We start from the raw sequence: 18,566 nt of genomic DNA on the forward strand, positions 1-18,566 counted from the left end.
TGTGAATATGTACAAGTTCATTCAAATAGAACTTGATGTGCATAATAAACTAAAAATTATATATAAATTATGTGTATCAAAACCTGAACATGTTTCCTATGTTAACTTTAACTGTTACATGTTAACTTTCATCCTAATATGTTAACTCTCCTTGTAACATGTTAACTTTCAGCTGAACATGTTAACTTTCATCATAATATGTTAATTTTTACTGTTACATGTTAACTTTCATAATAATATGTTAACTTTCTTCATAACAAGTTTTTTTGAACTAAAATTTGATGTGTTTGAAAGGCTGAAAGTCCCTCAAGATGATTTATCATTGATATATAAATCTGAGAGGCACCCAAATCTGAGTATTTCTATTGATAGTGAAGATGATTTGAAGTGCACGGTAGAGCATAATCGAAATAGTGGTTGTATGGAGATTCATATGCAAGCTGTTGTTAATATAGAGAGTTTTATTTTTAAAAATTCAGAAAATTCTAACTGAAATGTTAACATGTTAAAAATTAGAAAGTTCTAATATTGTAGGTCTAATCATTTTGTGTATTCAAGAAATATCAGCTGTAAGAATGTAAGAATTTTATAAAGAAAGTTAACATATTATGGTAAAAGTTAACATGTAACAATGAATGTTAACATATTATGGTAAAAGTTAATATGTTCAGCTGATAGTTAACATGTTATAAAGAAAGTTAACATATTATTATGAAAGTTAACATATAGAGGGCCCTCTCTCTGTATTTTTATTTTTTTTGAAATATGCTCCAGTGTACGAAATGTAATTAAAATTAAAATTTAAGTCAAAGTTAAAACATCATACCAAAATAGAGACAAACATATGCCTTATTGTGCCAACAGACGTGTATTAGAATCGACGTATTGAAACTTCAAGCCCACAGTTATGTGTCATTCTCCCACTCAGTTTTGAGTACAACCACAAAAAAATAGCTAACAAATCATAAGTTCTCACAAGTTAAGACATGTTTTCTTATACAAATATCTTACAAAAACCACTCCAATCTCCATGCAAATCTACAAAATTTAGTATACATGCATTCTTTTGAAAGAAGTTGAGCTTGACCTTCGCAGCTGATGCTTTGGTTCTGGTGGCGACGCAGAATGTAATATCGTGTCCAACTCCTGGAAAAAAAAACAAATGAAAAACCGAGTTACTTTGTATTTGATGCTTATTACATAGAACCCCCTCCTCCACCACTTAAAAAAAATCCACCTACACCTATGTACCAGTTTGACACCTGACAGTGCCTAGAGCTTTCGATAACATTGGTTGTAAATGAAATCTGAGCTAACACATCATAAATCACGATTGACTAATACTATGAAATGAACCATATGCAACACAAACCGTGGACTTCTTAAAATTTGAATTTGATGCTTATTACACAGAATCGAAATAATTATACAAAGAAAGCATGGTTTGCAAATATAACAAACTCAAAAAGATAACCCCACTGAAGAAAAGCTAAAAAAGAAACTCATTTGTGCATTTCATCAAACACCTACAACCCCTATCTCCTTTCCCCCCTCCTCAACCTCCCCCACTGCCCATGGACATCCCACTCCTCATAATCCCTCTCGACCATCTTCGTCCCCTCCTCGTCCCCCAACATCCTCAACCCCCTAACCAAAAACCCAAACAAGTACTTGTTCGGCATGCACCCACCTCAAATCAATCGACTAGTAAATATAACAAACTCAAACAGATAACCCCACTGAAGAAAACCTAAAAAAGAAACTCACTTGGACATTTCATCAAACACCTACAACCCCTATCTCCTCCTCCCCTCCTCAACCTCCCTTTCCCATGGACATCCCACTCCTCATAATCCCTCCCAACCACCTTTGCCCCTCCTCGTCCCCCAACCTCCTCAACCCCCTAACCAAAAATCCAAACAAGTACTCGTTCCATCGTTCGGCACGCACCCATCTCTCTTCATCAACCCATAAAACTCCTTCACCTCCCTTTCCCTTCCCTCCCCCACCAGCGCCTTCAGTAACCTCATGGGCCCCCTCAAATCCTCCCCCTTCACCCCTCCCATTCCCCTCAACTCCCCTAACCCCCCCTTCAAGAACCTGTCAATCTCGCCGTTGAGGTTGCTGTTGTTGTTGGTTCTTGACAGAGAGTTGAGGATGCCGGTGTAGAGGGAGAAGAGAGAAGAGAGAAGAGAGAAGAGATCGGCGATCATTTGTGGCTGCTTGTAGCCGGTTTCCAGGGAGAGACGAGGGCATTTACGGGAGTTTTGCCAAAATACGCACAACGTATGTATAAATGAGGGCTAAAGGGGCTGGACCACACAAGAAACACATTTTTGGGGCTGAAGCCCAAGGGGAATAATTGGTGGGTCTGGGCCACTTCAAAGTCTCCATTTTGGGGCCTAGACACAATTTTCCCAAATTAAAATGCCAGTTAGTTTTGTTCCCAATTCAATGAATTCGTACACAACACTTTTTAGGATATCATTCACGACATGTCCTTTCTCATAGGTTCTGTCCTCTCCCCTTGATTTTTCTGTTCCCGATCCTTCTATATAGGAGTTCAGCTGCAAGCCTGGCACGTGTATGACTTCAGACTCGTCAGAGTGGATTAGTGACTTAGAAGTGGTATCAAATCCCCATGAATTATAGCCTTATATAAAAGGAACGAAAAGACCACAATCAAGTTGGCAGTGATAATAAGATGGAGCAGATCAGTTAGATTATAACATGCTGAATAAAATGAAATAAATGTAATTTAGTTAACTATACTAAGACATGTCTTAAATGCATGAAACTACTACTATTTGCCTAGCTGTTGCTCACTAAGGGACGGCTTCCATATCGGAACTTTCTCTATTATATTTATTCCGATTCGAAACAGACTTCATATGGTCCATGAATTGCAATTACTTTTATTTACTTGCTCAACGTATGCACATGGCCAAGCGCGATGCTAATAATGCTTGACATTGCACGTTCCTCATCCAACCTTACTTCGCCACAATGCCGTGGTCATGTACGCATCATAGCGTGGGATAAGGAGTATCATTCTTCCTTGCGGCAACTATGCTTTTGTATGAAAGAGGTGTATAGAATGTGGATAAATACTGGGGTGACTGCATTTAAAGACTGAGATTGTGTATTAGCCAAAAAATTATGATAATGCATATTGTAGATCATATGAATAAAAATGGTAGGGATGATTTGAACGCTAACTGCTTACGCAGAAGAAAGTTGATACATTTACCCCATATTGTGTTGCCCATGGACTCTCACATCTGGCCTCTCTCTAGGCCATGTGATCGAGCCTATCCACAAAGAGCTTCCAAAATCACTTTGTAAATTTACGCTATGGAGGGCATGATACAATTAAATTACCGCCATGCTACCTCATTATTCTCATAAAATGCGTAAAAGAGATTAACCGATATCAACCTTGATGGTGCCATCGATATCGCGCCACGGTAGTAAGATATAAGAGTTCTCAAATGAATCGACACATTACTTGTTTAATGTGTTAAAAATTAACTGTGTTGACCTGAGAACATAACTAATAAAGATTCCAAACCTCGTTCAACCACTTAACTATAGAAAAATTATGGAAATTTAACAATTGTATTTAAGCATAACGTTTAAGTCATAAAAGTATAAGTTAACGATATTAATATGAAACGGGTATTTTAACTTATCGTAATCGATGAAAGCTATACATTTTAAATAGGCTTAAACGGTTAGCATTAAATGGGTATATTAATTCATGATAAACTGGAAAATGTAACTACGTAACTAATTGAAAGCTAACATGTACCTAGCATACGTGATTGCAGAAATGACTAACGCTTACTGATGGGTCTTTTTTGATTGGCAAAATCTCAGAGATCTCTGTTCCTCTATACTGGTGGGAGCTTTGATAATAGCGTGTTGAGGTACTTAAAGTTGTGAGATAGGTTCGCTTATAACTTATTCAAATCAAACTGTATGCTAAATCATCATGTTAGCGAATATCGCTCGTGTCAGTCAACTTCAAATTATGGAGTCTCGGCTCCTCTCTGATTTCCTACTTCCCCAAAAAGATCCAATGCATTCATGCAGGCTTAAATAGAACCTTGATTTTTTTCCGCCCGTCTTTCCTCCTTGGTGGTGGTGATATGTGTGAATTAGTCTCTTCGATTGGAACTGTCCTTTCTTCTGTTCTTGATGAATGGGTGTGGCGGACTTCAGTTGTGACTGAGCTGTCCGCTTCTCGGTTAGCTTTTTGGTCCCGGCTAGTCCCCTTGATCGCTAAGTCTCTTCATTCCCTTCTGATAAGGCTTTGCACTGTTTTCCATCCTCTCAATGCCTGTTCTTCATCCAGTTTCTGCCTGCAGCACATTTCTCCCTGCCCTCTCTTGGTTTTCGCACCGACTTTTGTCTTCATCTTTCTCTTCCAGTGTTTTTCCTCTTCCAGAACTTTCCCATCTTTCTTCATCTTCTCTGCGTCTCAGCAAATTCTCGCCCCTCTTGTTTTTAAGTTCCGACTTTTCTTCATCTTGGCTTCTTTCGCTTTTTCCCTTCCTCTTTCCATCCTTTCTTGCATCTTTCTTTCATCCTCAGTGCACATCCCCCTCCTGTTCTCTTACAGCGCACTATTTCTTATCTTTCTTGCTGTATGTTTTTCCTCGTAGTCCACTTTCTCTCTCTTCTCTTCATTCTCGTCTCTGCTCTCGCCTTCCTCTTTCTCTCTATCCACAGTCACTTCGCTCTTCTTATCCTCTCTCACTCTTCCGTATCAGCTTTCTCCCCAAATTATATCCTCCATCGTCTTGTCCAATTTCACGGCTTTTCTCTAACTGCGCTTCTCTGGCTTGTCCTTGCGAATTATTGTGTTAACTCGTGCTCGTCAATATTCGAGCAAATTCCATCATCCACCTTTTTCACTCTTTTTTTGCACCTGTCCTCAGAATTCAATACTCCTCCTTATTTGCCATTTTTGTGCAGACCTCTATGATGCCCCCTCTTTTCTGTGACATAATCTCCCGTTCACATTCTTCTTCAGGTTCTTCGGGGTCAATCTAAAGTCTGCGGTCTCCGTTTTTTTCCATACCCTTCCAAGTTCTTGTTCCAGCCTATGTATCTCGCTTAGAGCATTCTTGCCATTGAAGGCGCTTAACACGCTTGACAGCTGTGGAGGGCAGTTTCCCAATTAATTTTGGCCGTATTCCGCCAAACTGAATTTGATGCTTCGTTGTCAATTTTCTCTAATTTCATCTTTCATCACTCTCAAAAGCATCTCTAATCGATGCTGCCAAAATCTGAAAAGTAAACCATATACCTGTACCCATATGTATCCCAATATTAAAAAATAGTTATGAGAAATCCACAATTGTAATTTCTATACCCAAAATATGTTAACATGAAACAATGAGTACATGGAAAATTAAGCTAATGATCAAAGATAGAAAATTAACTCATTGGTAATATGCAAGAATGTTAAAGATCATTGATGCTTATCGTAACCTAGATTGAGCTCCTTGTCCTGCACTTCACTTATCTTGCTTCCATTCCTTTACCTTTTCTTCCTCAATTCTTTTCTTTCTCACCCTACAGTTGGCTCCAAAACCTTACTCCTATATGAGACAATTGGGCTTCTTTTTTTCCCAAAGCGAGGCGATTTCAAAATCTTCTCCTGCTAGCTCTCCCGTTGAGGGTATTTTTCACCTGAGGGTATTTTTCACCCCCATTCAATGCTGGTGTAAGTTGGTCTCGTCCTGATTTTAAATCTTGCCTTTCTTGGCCTTAGAGACAATTGTCTCCATCCCAACGGATCCGCTAATTCCCTCCAACTCTTACCCAATTGGTCATCGAGGCTCCATCCTCAAGTTTAGGGCTGGTTTTTAATGCCAATCATCTCAATAGTACCATATGCTGTCAGATATGCGAAGGAACGAATATCCATAAATAGTTAACTTTCAGAACTCCAAATTCTTTCAATACTACACTCTAAATAGTCTACCTTCACCAAAACATGTTATACATTAATGGTACATGTTACTTCACAACTATTAATTTAACGTTTAATAAATTATATGTTAAAGTTCAGATAACATGTTAACTTTCAACCTATAATGTTAACCTTTAATTTTTCTATATGTTAAAAGTTCATGTTAACATGTTTAATTTTTAACCATATTCTGTAAACATTAATATTGTACATGTTTCTAAAGCTGTTACAAAGACTAAATTTAACTAAAAAATGTCAAAAAGCCCAGTTGGCATGCAACTTCCGGATGAGCGGCCAATCAATCCCAGGTTCGATTTAACCATACACCCACTTGATGTATACGTATGGGCTTTTGGGTCTGGGCCACAATTTTCACAATTTTTTGGGGCTGAAGGCTAAGGCAGTTAATTGGGGGGCCTGGGCCACATCCGCTTTTTTGTTTTGGGGCCTTGAAACATTTTTCCCTATTAAATTAGTAAACAACGTGGACAAAAGTCCGTTTTCTTTCTTCTTTCCGAAGGATCGATGCGGGCATTAGAAGCAATGATGAGATCCTGACCCACATCCACACGGCTCCACGCGCGTGACTACCCACTCCCTCACGTGCTTCTTAACCCCCACTCTCTGCTTTCTTCTCTGATGATGATTCTCTTTCTCCTTTCTATGACCGGGCCTTTGAGAGCGGAGGGAAACGAAACGAAAGAGAGAAGAATCTCGAAGGGAGAGCTCCGCTCTCTGTCTTCATCTCATTAAATTATATAGATCAATTTCAATCGATTTCAGCGATTAATAATGGAACAGTTCGTGAATTTCATCATTCGGCCTCCGAGGTATGAAGCTCGATTCTTGTATTCTTTCCTTTTCTCCCCCCTCCATATTTTTAGCATTTTTGCTGGTTAGGGTTTTGTTTGGTAACAGACAGCAGAGAGGATGTTGCAATTTTGATAAGATATGGTGCTGTTTATGTTCTACTTGAAGATTGATGGGTTTGTTGTGTGTAAAGATTGTTAATTTTCTAAGTTATGGCATGAATGGAATTGAGATAGTTCAAAGATTGGGATTGGGGATGGGGATAGAAGAGGAAGAATGTGAGCATGTTCTCTCTATCTCACATTTTGGTGTTTGCAACCATCATAAATTTTCACAGCTGAAATTTAGGTTAGATAGTTCCTTTTGACATGTTTGTGGAAATAGTTTCACGACACTTGAAAACATGTATGCACATGTGTACATAGGTGCATTCGTTGTAAATTATTCACGTACGAGGGAAATTCTAGCGACGGAAGGATGTTCCTAGTGGAACTTCCCTCCGTTAATTTTGGTTAACTTGAATTAATATAACTACACATGGTTAAATGTAGTAGTTAGAAGAAAACCATCGATATGAAAAAAAAAAAGAAAAATTCACTATGTGACAAACTACAGTGTTCTTAGATGATTAAAACTAATATTTTATCTAGCCAATTTTATCAAACCTTAATCACCCTTTTCCCTATGATACGGGATGGATGGATCCACATGTCTTTTGCTGGTTAAGTTGGTTTTAGTTAAATTAAGTAAGCTAAACACCACACCAGTCCTCTTCGGTTGCATTTAGCTTATTGTCGTCGTGGTTGCTTTATATCTAGTTTTTTTTTTGCCATTCGGAAGTAGAAATGTAGAGCTTCCATGCTATCATCCTGATCTCAGCCTGTCTAAAGAAACAATGGGGAGAGGGGGGGTGGGGGCGTTGGGGATGTGTTCATAAACTGGTAAGTAGTTGCTCTATATTCATAATTAAAATATTTACAGACTCTTTTACACCAATCACAAGCATATCAGTTAACGGTAAAGAAATCGCTTAAATATTTCCTCCCAATTTATGACTTTGTCTTTTCTTGTTTTTCCAAACCTTCTTAAGTGTCCACTTTCTTTTTTCTTCAAATCTCTTCTCCCTCCCCCTTCCTCTCTATATCATTTTGAAATGGTATGTTACTTTTTTGCATGCAGAGCTGATTATAGTGTGAAAAATGATTTGTTGGATCAAGAGTTTATGTTAAAGGGACGGTGGTACGAGAGAAAAGACTTGGAGGTAATATCAATATTTTAGTGTCTAAATGTTGTTCCACGTACTACTAATAGTTACCTTTAAACTTCAGCACTGAAATACTTGGTAAACTAGTTTATTTTATAGTTTATGTTTATTTGTTGTACAGGTCTTCCATGTGAGGGTAAAACACTTATACGATGGAGTATGAAAAGATAGGTATTACAAGTAGAAATACTTACTGAATAGGCATGGGCATGGGTTGGTTCGAACCGCGGGCCGAACTTGCCAAGCCCGCCTTGAGACAAGACCTGATCCACAGTTGGCGGGGCCCAACCTAGCCCGTGATATACTTGAGCCGTGGACGGGGCTGGGTTTGACTCTAAACCCATGGACAAAGAAGCAGGCTCATGCCCGGCCCGACCCGACCCGTGGCTAAGTTGATCAGGTCTAATCTGGCCAACCCGGCCCATGGTTGAGTTGGTCAGGCCTAATCTGGCCAACCTAGGGTAATAGTCATATTTTTCTCAGAAAATTCCAGGCCAACTCAATAATATTCTTAAAAATAACTAAACCAAACCCAATTTATTTTATGATAGCCTAACACAACAATCAGCTCATCCCATTAAAAACACTCAAATTATTGTGAATCTTTTCTCCTTTGAGATAACTTCATCACCAATTGTAAAGTTATAGGGTTTAGACTTTGAGAAAGGTAAAATATAGGTTTCTCTCTTTAAATTATACATATTAATCTAACAAAAATTTTGAAAAGAAAAACATTGAAAAGAAAATAATTTAATAGAAAAAAAAGAATGTGGGTTGGCCTACCTGTGACCTGAATCGTCATGGGCTGGGTCGTACTTGGCCTGACCCCATGCAGGTTGTGGGCAGGGCTGGGTCTAGTCCCAGACCTAAGGACAAAGTCTTGGGCTCAGCCCACCGAGGCCCGCTTGGGCCTGGGTCCGAACCAACATAGACCTGGAACCAGTCGGGCTGGTTCATGAGTCAGACCCATCCCGGCCCAGGCACACCCCTATTCTTGGGCAGTTCTCCAACAAATGCACAGCTCTGTTATCAATTCATGACTAAGAATGTAGTAGAGGCGTGATTGTGTTCCAATTGCAAGAAACTAGTTTGTTTGTAGCTAATTTAAGTTTCTCATATACTTATTTTTTGAAAAGTGGATACACATGTCAATTTAGACATGGATGGAGCTGATAGAAACATAAAGTGCCAGAGCTATAAAAATCAAAGTTGCTAGTGTTGCATAATTATGATGAATAAGGCACTTTATAATCGTCATGGTTATGAATAATCTGCTGCTGACTAAGATAATTATATTGATACATGAAAAGCATAAGAGAGGTACATAATCTTTAAACTAAGATAATTATATTGCTAATGTTGCATAATTATGATGAATAAGGCACTTCATAATCTTCATGGTTATGAATAATCTGCTGTTGACTATGATAATTATATTGATACATGAAAAACAAAAGAGAGGTACATAATCTTTAAACTATTCCTAAACCTGTATATATAGAGCTGCATGAATAATGATATGCATACCCAGATTCTGTGAAACTCATTACATTTTCTGTATTTCGTGTTGATTTTCAACAATTTTTGGTTTTCTGATTCGATATTGGCCACTCAAGTTCGATATGTTTGTAAAATTTAATGCATGTTTCGTAGCCTATATTTGTTTCAAAGGAGTTCAACATTCCAAATTAACTCTGAGTGACTTAATTTTATCAGCAGGTATCTTCTAGTAGAAGAAATTACTTTTCTTTGGAGATGTATAGTTTCAGTTTCTTAGTGTGAACTTTTTCCACATAACACCATATATTTTTTCTCAACTTTTAATAAATTCAGGTTTAGATTTGCTGGCTTATGGTTCATTATCTCACCTTTTATTGCATCTGTCAGATCTTAATGAACTAACTAATCATATAACTTTATACAGATCAGAAATAGTCAAGGGAATGTCCTGCAATGTAGCCATTATGTGCCTGCAGAGGTTCCAGAAGGGACAACCCTTCCTTGCGTTATATATTGTCATGGAAACAGGTATCGGAAAATTGTACGTAGGAAATTGCTCGTTCCCTTTGTTAAATCTATATATTGCTAGAGACTGGAAATATCTCAAGAGTCTCCTTTGCGGCATTCTTTGTATGTCTCGAACTTAAAAAGTGCATTAGGGGCATATGCATGATATTTCGTTTTCCTTGTTTCAGAGGCCTGGTTAAGGAATTTCAATGTGATTTTTTGTTTCCTCTTTTGTGATTGATGCACTATTTGACTTAGACGAATAGCTTGGGTACAAATAACTCATTGGGTTTACTTCTTCGTGAAATATCTATGTGTGTGAGTTTGCTGCTTACAGGTTTAAACTGACATGTGGGGTTCTGCCATTTGCAATGCTTATTAACTCTAGGATATCACGCAGTGCTGCATTGAACGAATACTTGGGTTTTCCCAGTGATCAGATTTGGTAGGTAAAATAATTTGAACCTCCCAGATGCTGGACGTACTTGATGCAACTTTTGCTACCAAAACTGATGAAGGTATTTAATTATATAATTATCATCATCATCATCTATTGAGCTGTTTCCTACCAAAATGCTATAGGTTCAAGTTCTGGGAAATATCTGACTGAGTTTCTCAACATGTTATCAAACTATTGTCAAGCCTCTGTATGTTGGTGGCAAATTCCTGCCCAAGATCACAATAAGCAAGACAACCTAGGACCAGTGTTATCAAAGGCGCACACCTCAGCGCGCCTTATGCGCCTTGCGATGTGGGGCAATGGCGAAGTGCGCCGCAGCTGATGCGGCAGTGCTTTTTTGCGCCTCGCAAGCGAGGGCGCTTCACACAGGGCACATGCAAGGCTAAGCGTTGTATATTTTTATCCCTTAACATTTTAATTGGATATTTATACCCCAATAATCGATATTCTAAAAAGCAAAATAAATCCATTAGAACTATTTGGTAACCTGATTGAGGAAATCTAAATGATCCTTGTTTACTATTTGATTTGCTTCGATATTATTATTGATTTGACTTTTGATTTGGAAACTTTTGAACATTACTACTAAGTTGTATGTGTTAGCATTATGAACTAATAACTTATTTTCTGGTTTGGTAGTAGATGTTATATATATCTACATAATTTTATGTGGAAATTTATAAACACGTTTGCTCCTGCGTGATTATCTATCTTGAATAATTATGTGTGTGCTGAGGACCTCGCTTCACACGGGCGCTCGCAATGTATTGCACCTTGCGCATGTGCGCGTAAAGTGACTTTGCGCCCCTCATTGCGCCTCGCGCATTGATAACACTGCCTAGGACCTTGATGACCACTAGGTTATTTTGCAGTACTACTCTTTTGATTTAGACTATGAGAGAGATACTTTTATTTCCTTTTCCTTACTAATTATAACATACTAAACTTATCTGGTTTCCCAAGGAGATATTTTATCTCTGGTGACTGCCTTTCAAATTGTCATGATGATTGATGGCAGTGGAAGTATTCTTATCTTGCACTAAATTTAATTATCCAGTTATCCCAGAAATACCTATGGATTCTGTATGCTCTTTTTCTTTTATAACATGCTGCATATTTATCTCAGTGGGTGCAGGGCTGATGCTAGCGAGGCTGCTATTATTTTGCTTCCATCAAACATCACCGTGTTCACCCTTGACTTTTCAGGGTCTGGACTCTCTGAAGGACAACATGTCACTTTAGGATGGAATGAAGTAAGTGTCTAGCCGATAAACCAACTTATGAATCAAAGTAGAGAACAAGGTGTGGAAGTTCCACCCTCTATACTTAGCAATTAAAAAAAAGGAATTTCACATGGTTTGTTTTTTGATTCCACGAATTCAACCTTACCAATGAAGTGGATTAACTTTTAAATAAGTCAAGTAACTAGGAGAATACGAAAGTTTGACATGCTAATCAGCCCTTTAATTAGAGAGAAACATTGACTACTAGTTTTAAGTAAGATTCTTATAGACACAATTCTTTTTCATTTCTTGCGTCCCTTTAAATTGGAAAAAGATTAAGCAACATTCCTTCATTCTAGAAAATGTCATGACAACCTTACATGCTTTAGGGTCTTTTATTATATGCCACCATGAAGACAAATTTCATGTAAAGACATGGATATAGATTTTAAGGGAAAAAAAGGGCTTGACTCCATATACCTGTGCTGTTGGTGTGTTACTCCAATGGGTACACAAGTTTTATGAACTTCCTTGCATGACCCTAAAAGGAAAAATCATTATTGGAGTTCTGGTGTCAAGCTTATTTGAAAGGTTATCTGTCCTTCATTATATCACGTGTGAGCCCCTAAAGGCATCTTGTTACACTTACACTTGAACCCTCGTTTGGACTTGAGACGCTTGGTTCTTTTTGTTTTGTTTTTTGTTTTTTTTTGTTTTTTTTTTTTTGTGGGGGGATTAGATCTTGGATATCGTCCTAGTTGAGTTATTCAGTTAGAACCCCTAGGTTTTGAGTTATTCAGTTAAAACCTTTCATTTTCAGTTCTTAACCTGCTGTATTTTAATTTGAAATTTCACATATCACATGCTAGCAGATATCATTTGATTTTAATGATTCAAAGTGTTCCACGGATTATATGGTCGTAGTTTCTAAGCAGGGAAATTTCCATAGGACCCTATATCTCAACCGTGCATTAATTTTATCTGATAGGATTATTTTCTCTTTTTCACCTTCAGAAAGATGATCTTAGAGATGTAGTCAATTACTTGCGGACAGAGGGAAATGTATCCTGCATTGGTCTGTGGGGGCGTTCCATGGGAGCTGTCACCAGGTTCTCTTCAGGAATTCTTCTGCACTTTATATGCTTCTTTTAAGCTATGTCCTTTTCTCTTCCTGAAACTGATGTCACTCCTATGTTTGTTTTGAGAACATTGAATCATAATTTGTCTTTTTATGCTTGCTTTCTTTATTACGTAGACAGAAATATGACATGTTTCATGTCCTTGTACATAAAAGTTGTGTCTGTAGATTCTGCCTATGAAACGTTGTACCTCATGATTTAGTGTTTTTCTTATGCTTTAAAATATTGTTTGTCATGCTTTAAGTACTTTTGAATCTTTCACTTGTTTTTCACAGTTTGATGTATGGAGCTGAAGATCCCTCCATTGCTGGAATGGTTCTTGATAGCCCATTCTCTAATTTAGTCGATTTGATGATGGAACTCGTGGATACCTACAAATACCCCTTACCAAAATTCACTGTAAGCAGAATTGGCAAATATCACTTTAAAAGTGAAGTTAAAGGTTTAAACAAGCGCCTTACCTTTTTTCTCTTCCCCCTCTGTTGTGACAGTTGTGCGGTGAAATCAGAGCTTTTCTTAAATATTTATTTTTTAAGCTTCCGATCTTTTATTTTTTTGCTAATAAAAGGAATAGTCTGTACATTTAGCAGTTCTACGGTGTTTCTCATGTACTTCATTTTTTTCCATCTGTACCATCATAGCATGCATAGTAACTATATGGTGGCTTTCATTCCCCCACCCCCACCCTTTCTATGCCCTGAGAACAATTCATAGTTGTGATATATACAACATTATCAGCTTTTCTTCTCCACTTCCCTTGTGTGTCTTGTACTGCTTGATATCATCTCCTATTATTTTGATCTCAATCTTGATGTATACATTCAATGCTACATCACTGTTTTTTATAGGTGAAGCTTGCAATTCAACACATGCGAAAGGTTATTAGGAAGAAGGCTAACTTTGACATTATGGATTTGGATACAATTAAGGTTCTATTTCATTTTGAGAATCTCCATGAAGCTTGAGTTTTTTTATATATTTTTGATTTTCTTTCTTTAGGGAAAAATTGGTTGCGGTCTGTAGAATCAACTGTGGACTATCTTTTTATATATGTAGATAAATTTTATGCATATGCATCTCCTGCGAAGACTTCAATAGTTTACTTTTTATTCAACTCCTCTTTCTTGCGTGAAGCTAGTTTGCTGTTTTTGGTTTCTTAGAACTATTTGTTTTATAGGAGTTTATTTTTTTTATAGGAGTCGTGATATTAGGATTCCACCTTTCAGTAGCTTGGCTTTGGAAATTCTGAATGTCAGTGGGCACAGTTCCTTTACAAAGTGTTTTTCCTCCTTGTGCTGTTCAACTTTGCTTTTTCTGCTGAATGGACTATGCTAGGTTGTTACCTATTATGGGTTGTGTTGATGTGCTTTGTAATTGTTATGCTACTTTTGGATAATCCTGTCAATATTTATGAAATTAGATGACTATCCGCTTAGAACCTAGTAGGCGATATATATATTGACTTGCCTGATAAAAAGACCAGTTGTTTTTTTCTTGTCCATTGTTTTGTTAGAGTATTATGTTATAACCCTCAACCCTTACCATAAACTTTAAGATGGTACCAGAGCATGGCAGAGACTTTAAGATTGTACTAGAGCAACACGTCTCAATTCCTACAGGCACGAATGTCAAGCATATTTCAAAAAAATTGATATCACTGCATCAGTCCAGGTTTTGGACCATAAAAGGGCGCTCAACCTGTGAGTGTCTGTTAGAATATAAAATTATAAACCTCAACTCTCACCACAAACTTCGAAATCTTGGTGTGTTGTTCTATAATATAAAATTATAACTCTCAACCCTCACCATATGCTTCTGAGTCTTGGTGCAGTGGAGAGGACTTGAAGAGTTTTCGTGTACTAAATCACTGAAAGATGACAAATCTCATGTTCTAATTTATCTCTGATTCTCTGATCATATAGATAAATGTTTTTCTCTTGTTATTACATATATAATTTGAGAACCATCTTTGGAATTTAATAACTAGTTATTATTCTTGTAATATTTATTCTTCTACTGATTTTGTACATTTTCATGTAGGTGGCGAAGTGTTCTTTTGTTCCAGTTTTACTTGGACACGCAACTGGTGATGACTTTATTCGTCCACACCATTCAGACCGCATATATGAATCTTATGTTGTAAGTTCGTGACATTTTCTTTGTAATCTGACTGGCTTTTCTTTTGCTCTTTTCTTGTTCCACAACCCTCTTACTTGCAAACCTCTTTTTATGTCTGGTCCTTCAATTGCATTCGGATATATACATATCAAGTTACTTTTGTCACTTCTTGTTTGTGGCAATCTATGACCATCCAGTTAACTTCATGTATTCTAGTTGTTAAAATAAACGAGACTATATTATGTAGCGACATCTATTTTATGAAGCCTATTTTTAGAGACACAAGCTGAGGATTCATAGTCGGAAATCTTTAGATTGATGCTTGTTTTAGTGCTTCTATGTCTATATTCTCTTCTTTCCATCTTCCCTTAAGATGTCTTACACTTTGTTTACCTGCATTAACAACAACATCACAAACAATAACAACATAGCCATTATCCTAAAATTTTCAGGTCGGCTACATGTAACCATACATTTCTTTTAGCTCCGTTATGGCCTGTTTGGATAGAGGGTAGAGAGGGGGAGGGGAAGAGAAATCTAATTTTAACCTTGTTTGGGAGTTTCATTTAAGAGGGTAGAGGAGAGGATTTTTTTTTTTTTTTTTTTTGGGGGGGGGGGGGGCGCGAGGGGGTTTGAGCAAAAATATTACGCCCTAAATTGGGGTGTAATGAAGGGGAAGGGAAGGAAGGGGAACTTTTCCCCTTCCTTTCCTTCCCTAAGTCATCTCCCAAACACACTTTTTAAGGACCATCTCCTTTGTTATGTCCTTCTTAATTGTTTCTGACGTAGTTCTCTTTAAGCCTCCCTCTACTACTTCTTGCTCTGCTAGTTTTAATCTCATCCCTTCTCCTAAATGGTGTATTTAGTGGTTTCCATTGCACATGACCAAACCAGTCAATCGATTCTCTTTTATTTTATCCTCAATGGGAGCACCCTTGTAGGAAGTGTTGCACTTGTAGTTGTATATCCTATTAGGTGTATATTCATAATAGTCATAATATTCTCATTTTATTCCATTTAACTTCATATTCTTCATTTATTTTTTTATTTTAAAACTTGTTTTTTTGGAAAAAGTTTGTGGAAAGCGGCAGAATTGGATATCTTTTTTCACTGGGTATATTCTAGAGACACCTGGGCAGCAATATATGACCTATTCCATTGAACAGTGTCGCCACTCCTACTTCCATCTTTATCTATGATAAAAAAGTTTCTGATGAGTAAACTTATGACAACTTCAGGAATCAGCATAGTTAGAGGTGGAACTTCTTTTAGATCTGGATATGTTAATGGGGATGTGTCACATATATATTTCACTTTAGATTTGAATCAAACTCGATAGAAACTCGATAGCTAGTGGCATGATATCGAGCTGAAATTTTGATAGCAAATGGCAATTTTAAAAAATTTGTACAATTGTTACCCTTTTTTGAGACCTTTTGAAGATCTTTTTTTTTTTTTAAATTTTGACAGCAATCAGCACCAAAGTTGTCCTTAGTTTTTGTTGGAACTCCCTTGATACTTCACAATAAATGCATCTACCACAGCCAGACGGTCTGCCCAGTTTATTTCTCTAATCCTTTTGTTTGGATGGACATGTATGCATAACAATGAAATAGATTAACCCCCATAAATCTGGCCACATTATTTCTCTATTTTTCTTTTGTACATATAGATTGTGTTTATCTATGCCACCCATAGTATGAAATAGATTGCTGATAACATTTGAAAACTTCTTGACTCTGATACTTGGTAGAAATGTGAACTTGTAGGGGGACAAAAACATTATCAAATTTGAAGGAGATCATAATTCCCCTCGTCCACAGTTCTACTTTGATTCAATCACAATCTTCTTCCATAATGTACTCAGCCCTCCATCTGCTGAACAGTATGTCCATACTGTGGATGACTTCTTTGGCAAGGTAAAGAAAACTTTGATTTAAACCTTTGGTGTGACATGCTGATAATCTCACCCAAAAAAAGGTTCCACTTACCATCACTATTAGTCTTATTTTCTTTTGTTTTTTTCCATCCAAAGGATAGCTGGAATGGTGTTCATGAAAAAGAATATGGACATCATAGTCTTATTGGACCACCTCCAGGCAAGCACCTCTCTTTCTATTTAGTAATTTTAGCATAGCACTTTAGCTTGTGTTTTAATTTTTTGTTCTATATGCGCATCATGTTTGAAACGGATCACAGAACTTGCTTCAGGAAGCACGGAAGATGCCATCACTCAACTACGCTCTAGAAGACGTATGAGTCAAATGGAGGTAAGCAAAACTAAATCATGATGAAGTTAGGTATATCAGTCAAGAAAATAGCTCATGCCATGGTATCCTTTTCTAGCATTAACGTACACAATCAGTAACTTACGGTTTTAGTTATATTCCGTAATTTTAATCGTGGTGCTGTACAGTTTTTAGACTTTCTACAGGTGGGTAATTAGATGCGTTAGAATATAAAACTATAACCCTTGACCATCACCACAACTTTGGAGTTTTGGTGTAATGGTTAGGCACTTTAACATGGTATCAGAACAACCTAGATTTGAATCGCACCAGACATAAATGTAATGTAGATTTTAAAAATTTTGATATTGCTGTGTGAGTCCAGGTTTCAGCCTATTAAAAGGACGCTCAACTTGCAGGGGCATGTTAGAATACATAACTATAACCCTCTATTATCTATACAACTTCAGAGTTTTGGTGTAATGGATGGGGACTTAAACAAGATGCTTCAATGTGGATGTGCTTGCTATTTCATATATATTGATTCTTCAGGGTTCAGTTTCTAAGAATCACATGTTCTGAGATGGTGCACTTTGAAATCTCACTTTTTCATGTACTTTGTACCATTGCTAATTCTTGCCACCAAATGTGATACGTAACTCAGTTCAGAGAAAGGCGTGAACTAAGAAATTGAACTGTATACCTACTCAATACATAAGAAGTTGAATGTAATATGTTAGCACTGCTATGATTTAAGTTTAAAACCATTCCTGGAGAACATAACACTAAACATTACAGGAGTTACATGTCCTATCTGTCTAGGTTGTGCACAAACTTGAGATATGTATAATTGTAATGAAGGCCCTATAAGGTTCAGAGTTACCGAGTAGGCAAGTACCAAATATGATATCAGCTTTATCCATAGAAAAAAGATAAAGCCCAGTAGTCTTTGTTTACCTTTTAGATGTATTGCAATGTAATAGATGAACAACATTCATCTCAATGTTAGCAGCTTCTGCCTAAGTCGACCTTCTTTGTCATAAAAATCTATAGCTTCCAGTCTTGAGTTCTTGAGTCTAAATCAAATAAGTAAAATAAGATTTTCTTGTCGCTTCAGAGACATCGAATAACCATAGATTTTTGTACTAAAGATGGGACTGGTAAAGGTAAAAGTTGAAGGAACTAAAGGGTGAGGATTGTATGGTTAACTTGAAATTAGCGGGATGAGGCATATTTACTTGGTCTTTCGCCATTGGGATTGTTGTTATGAGCAGATTTTCTCTATCTAGAGTTGTCGGTGATAAAGTACGCACATTTTTCTTCATGTATATATG

The 18,566-nt window shown here is 37.2% G+C and overlaps 1 protein-coding gene across 3 annotated transcripts in view; it reads left to right on the top strand.

The window, feature by feature from the left end:
- LOC109847549 (uncharacterized protein YqkD-like) overlaps window positions 6,610-18,566 on the top strand; it is a 17,684-nt gene continuing 5,727 nt past the window's right edge. The window contains exons 1-11 of one of the 3 annotated variants that reach the window (XM_020416783.1): window positions 6,610-6,813; window positions 7,973-8,054; window positions 9,982-10,085; window positions 11,651-11,777; window positions 12,762-12,856; window positions 13,162-13,285; window positions 13,735-13,815; window positions 14,927-15,025; window positions 16,774-16,923; window positions 17,040-17,103; window positions 17,204-17,274. In XM_020416783.1, the coding sequence (XP_020272372.1) occupies window positions 6,776-6,813; window positions 7,973-8,054; window positions 9,982-10,085; window positions 11,651-11,777; window positions 12,762-12,856; window positions 13,162-13,285; window positions 13,735-13,815; window positions 14,927-15,025; window positions 16,774-16,923; window positions 17,040-17,103; window positions 17,204-17,274 (1,035 nt within the window). In that variant the 5' untranslated portion in view covers window positions 6,610-6,775. The remainder of the gene's footprint in view (window positions 6,814-7,972; window positions 8,055-9,981; window positions 10,086-11,650; window positions 11,778-12,761; window positions 12,857-13,161; window positions 13,286-13,734; window positions 13,816-14,926; window positions 15,026-16,773; window positions 16,924-17,039; window positions 17,104-17,203; window positions 17,275-18,566) is intronic. The other 2 variants (XM_020416782.1, XM_020416781.1) reach the window with 2 other exon arrangements.

The sequence above is a fragment of the Asparagus officinalis genome, chromosome 7 (genome assembly GCF_001876935.1).
Source record: "Asparagus officinalis chromosome 7, Aspof.V1, whole genome shotgun sequence".
In the NCBI taxonomy this organism is placed as follows: Eukaryota; Viridiplantae; Streptophyta; class Magnoliopsida; order Asparagales; family Asparagaceae; genus Asparagus; species Asparagus officinalis.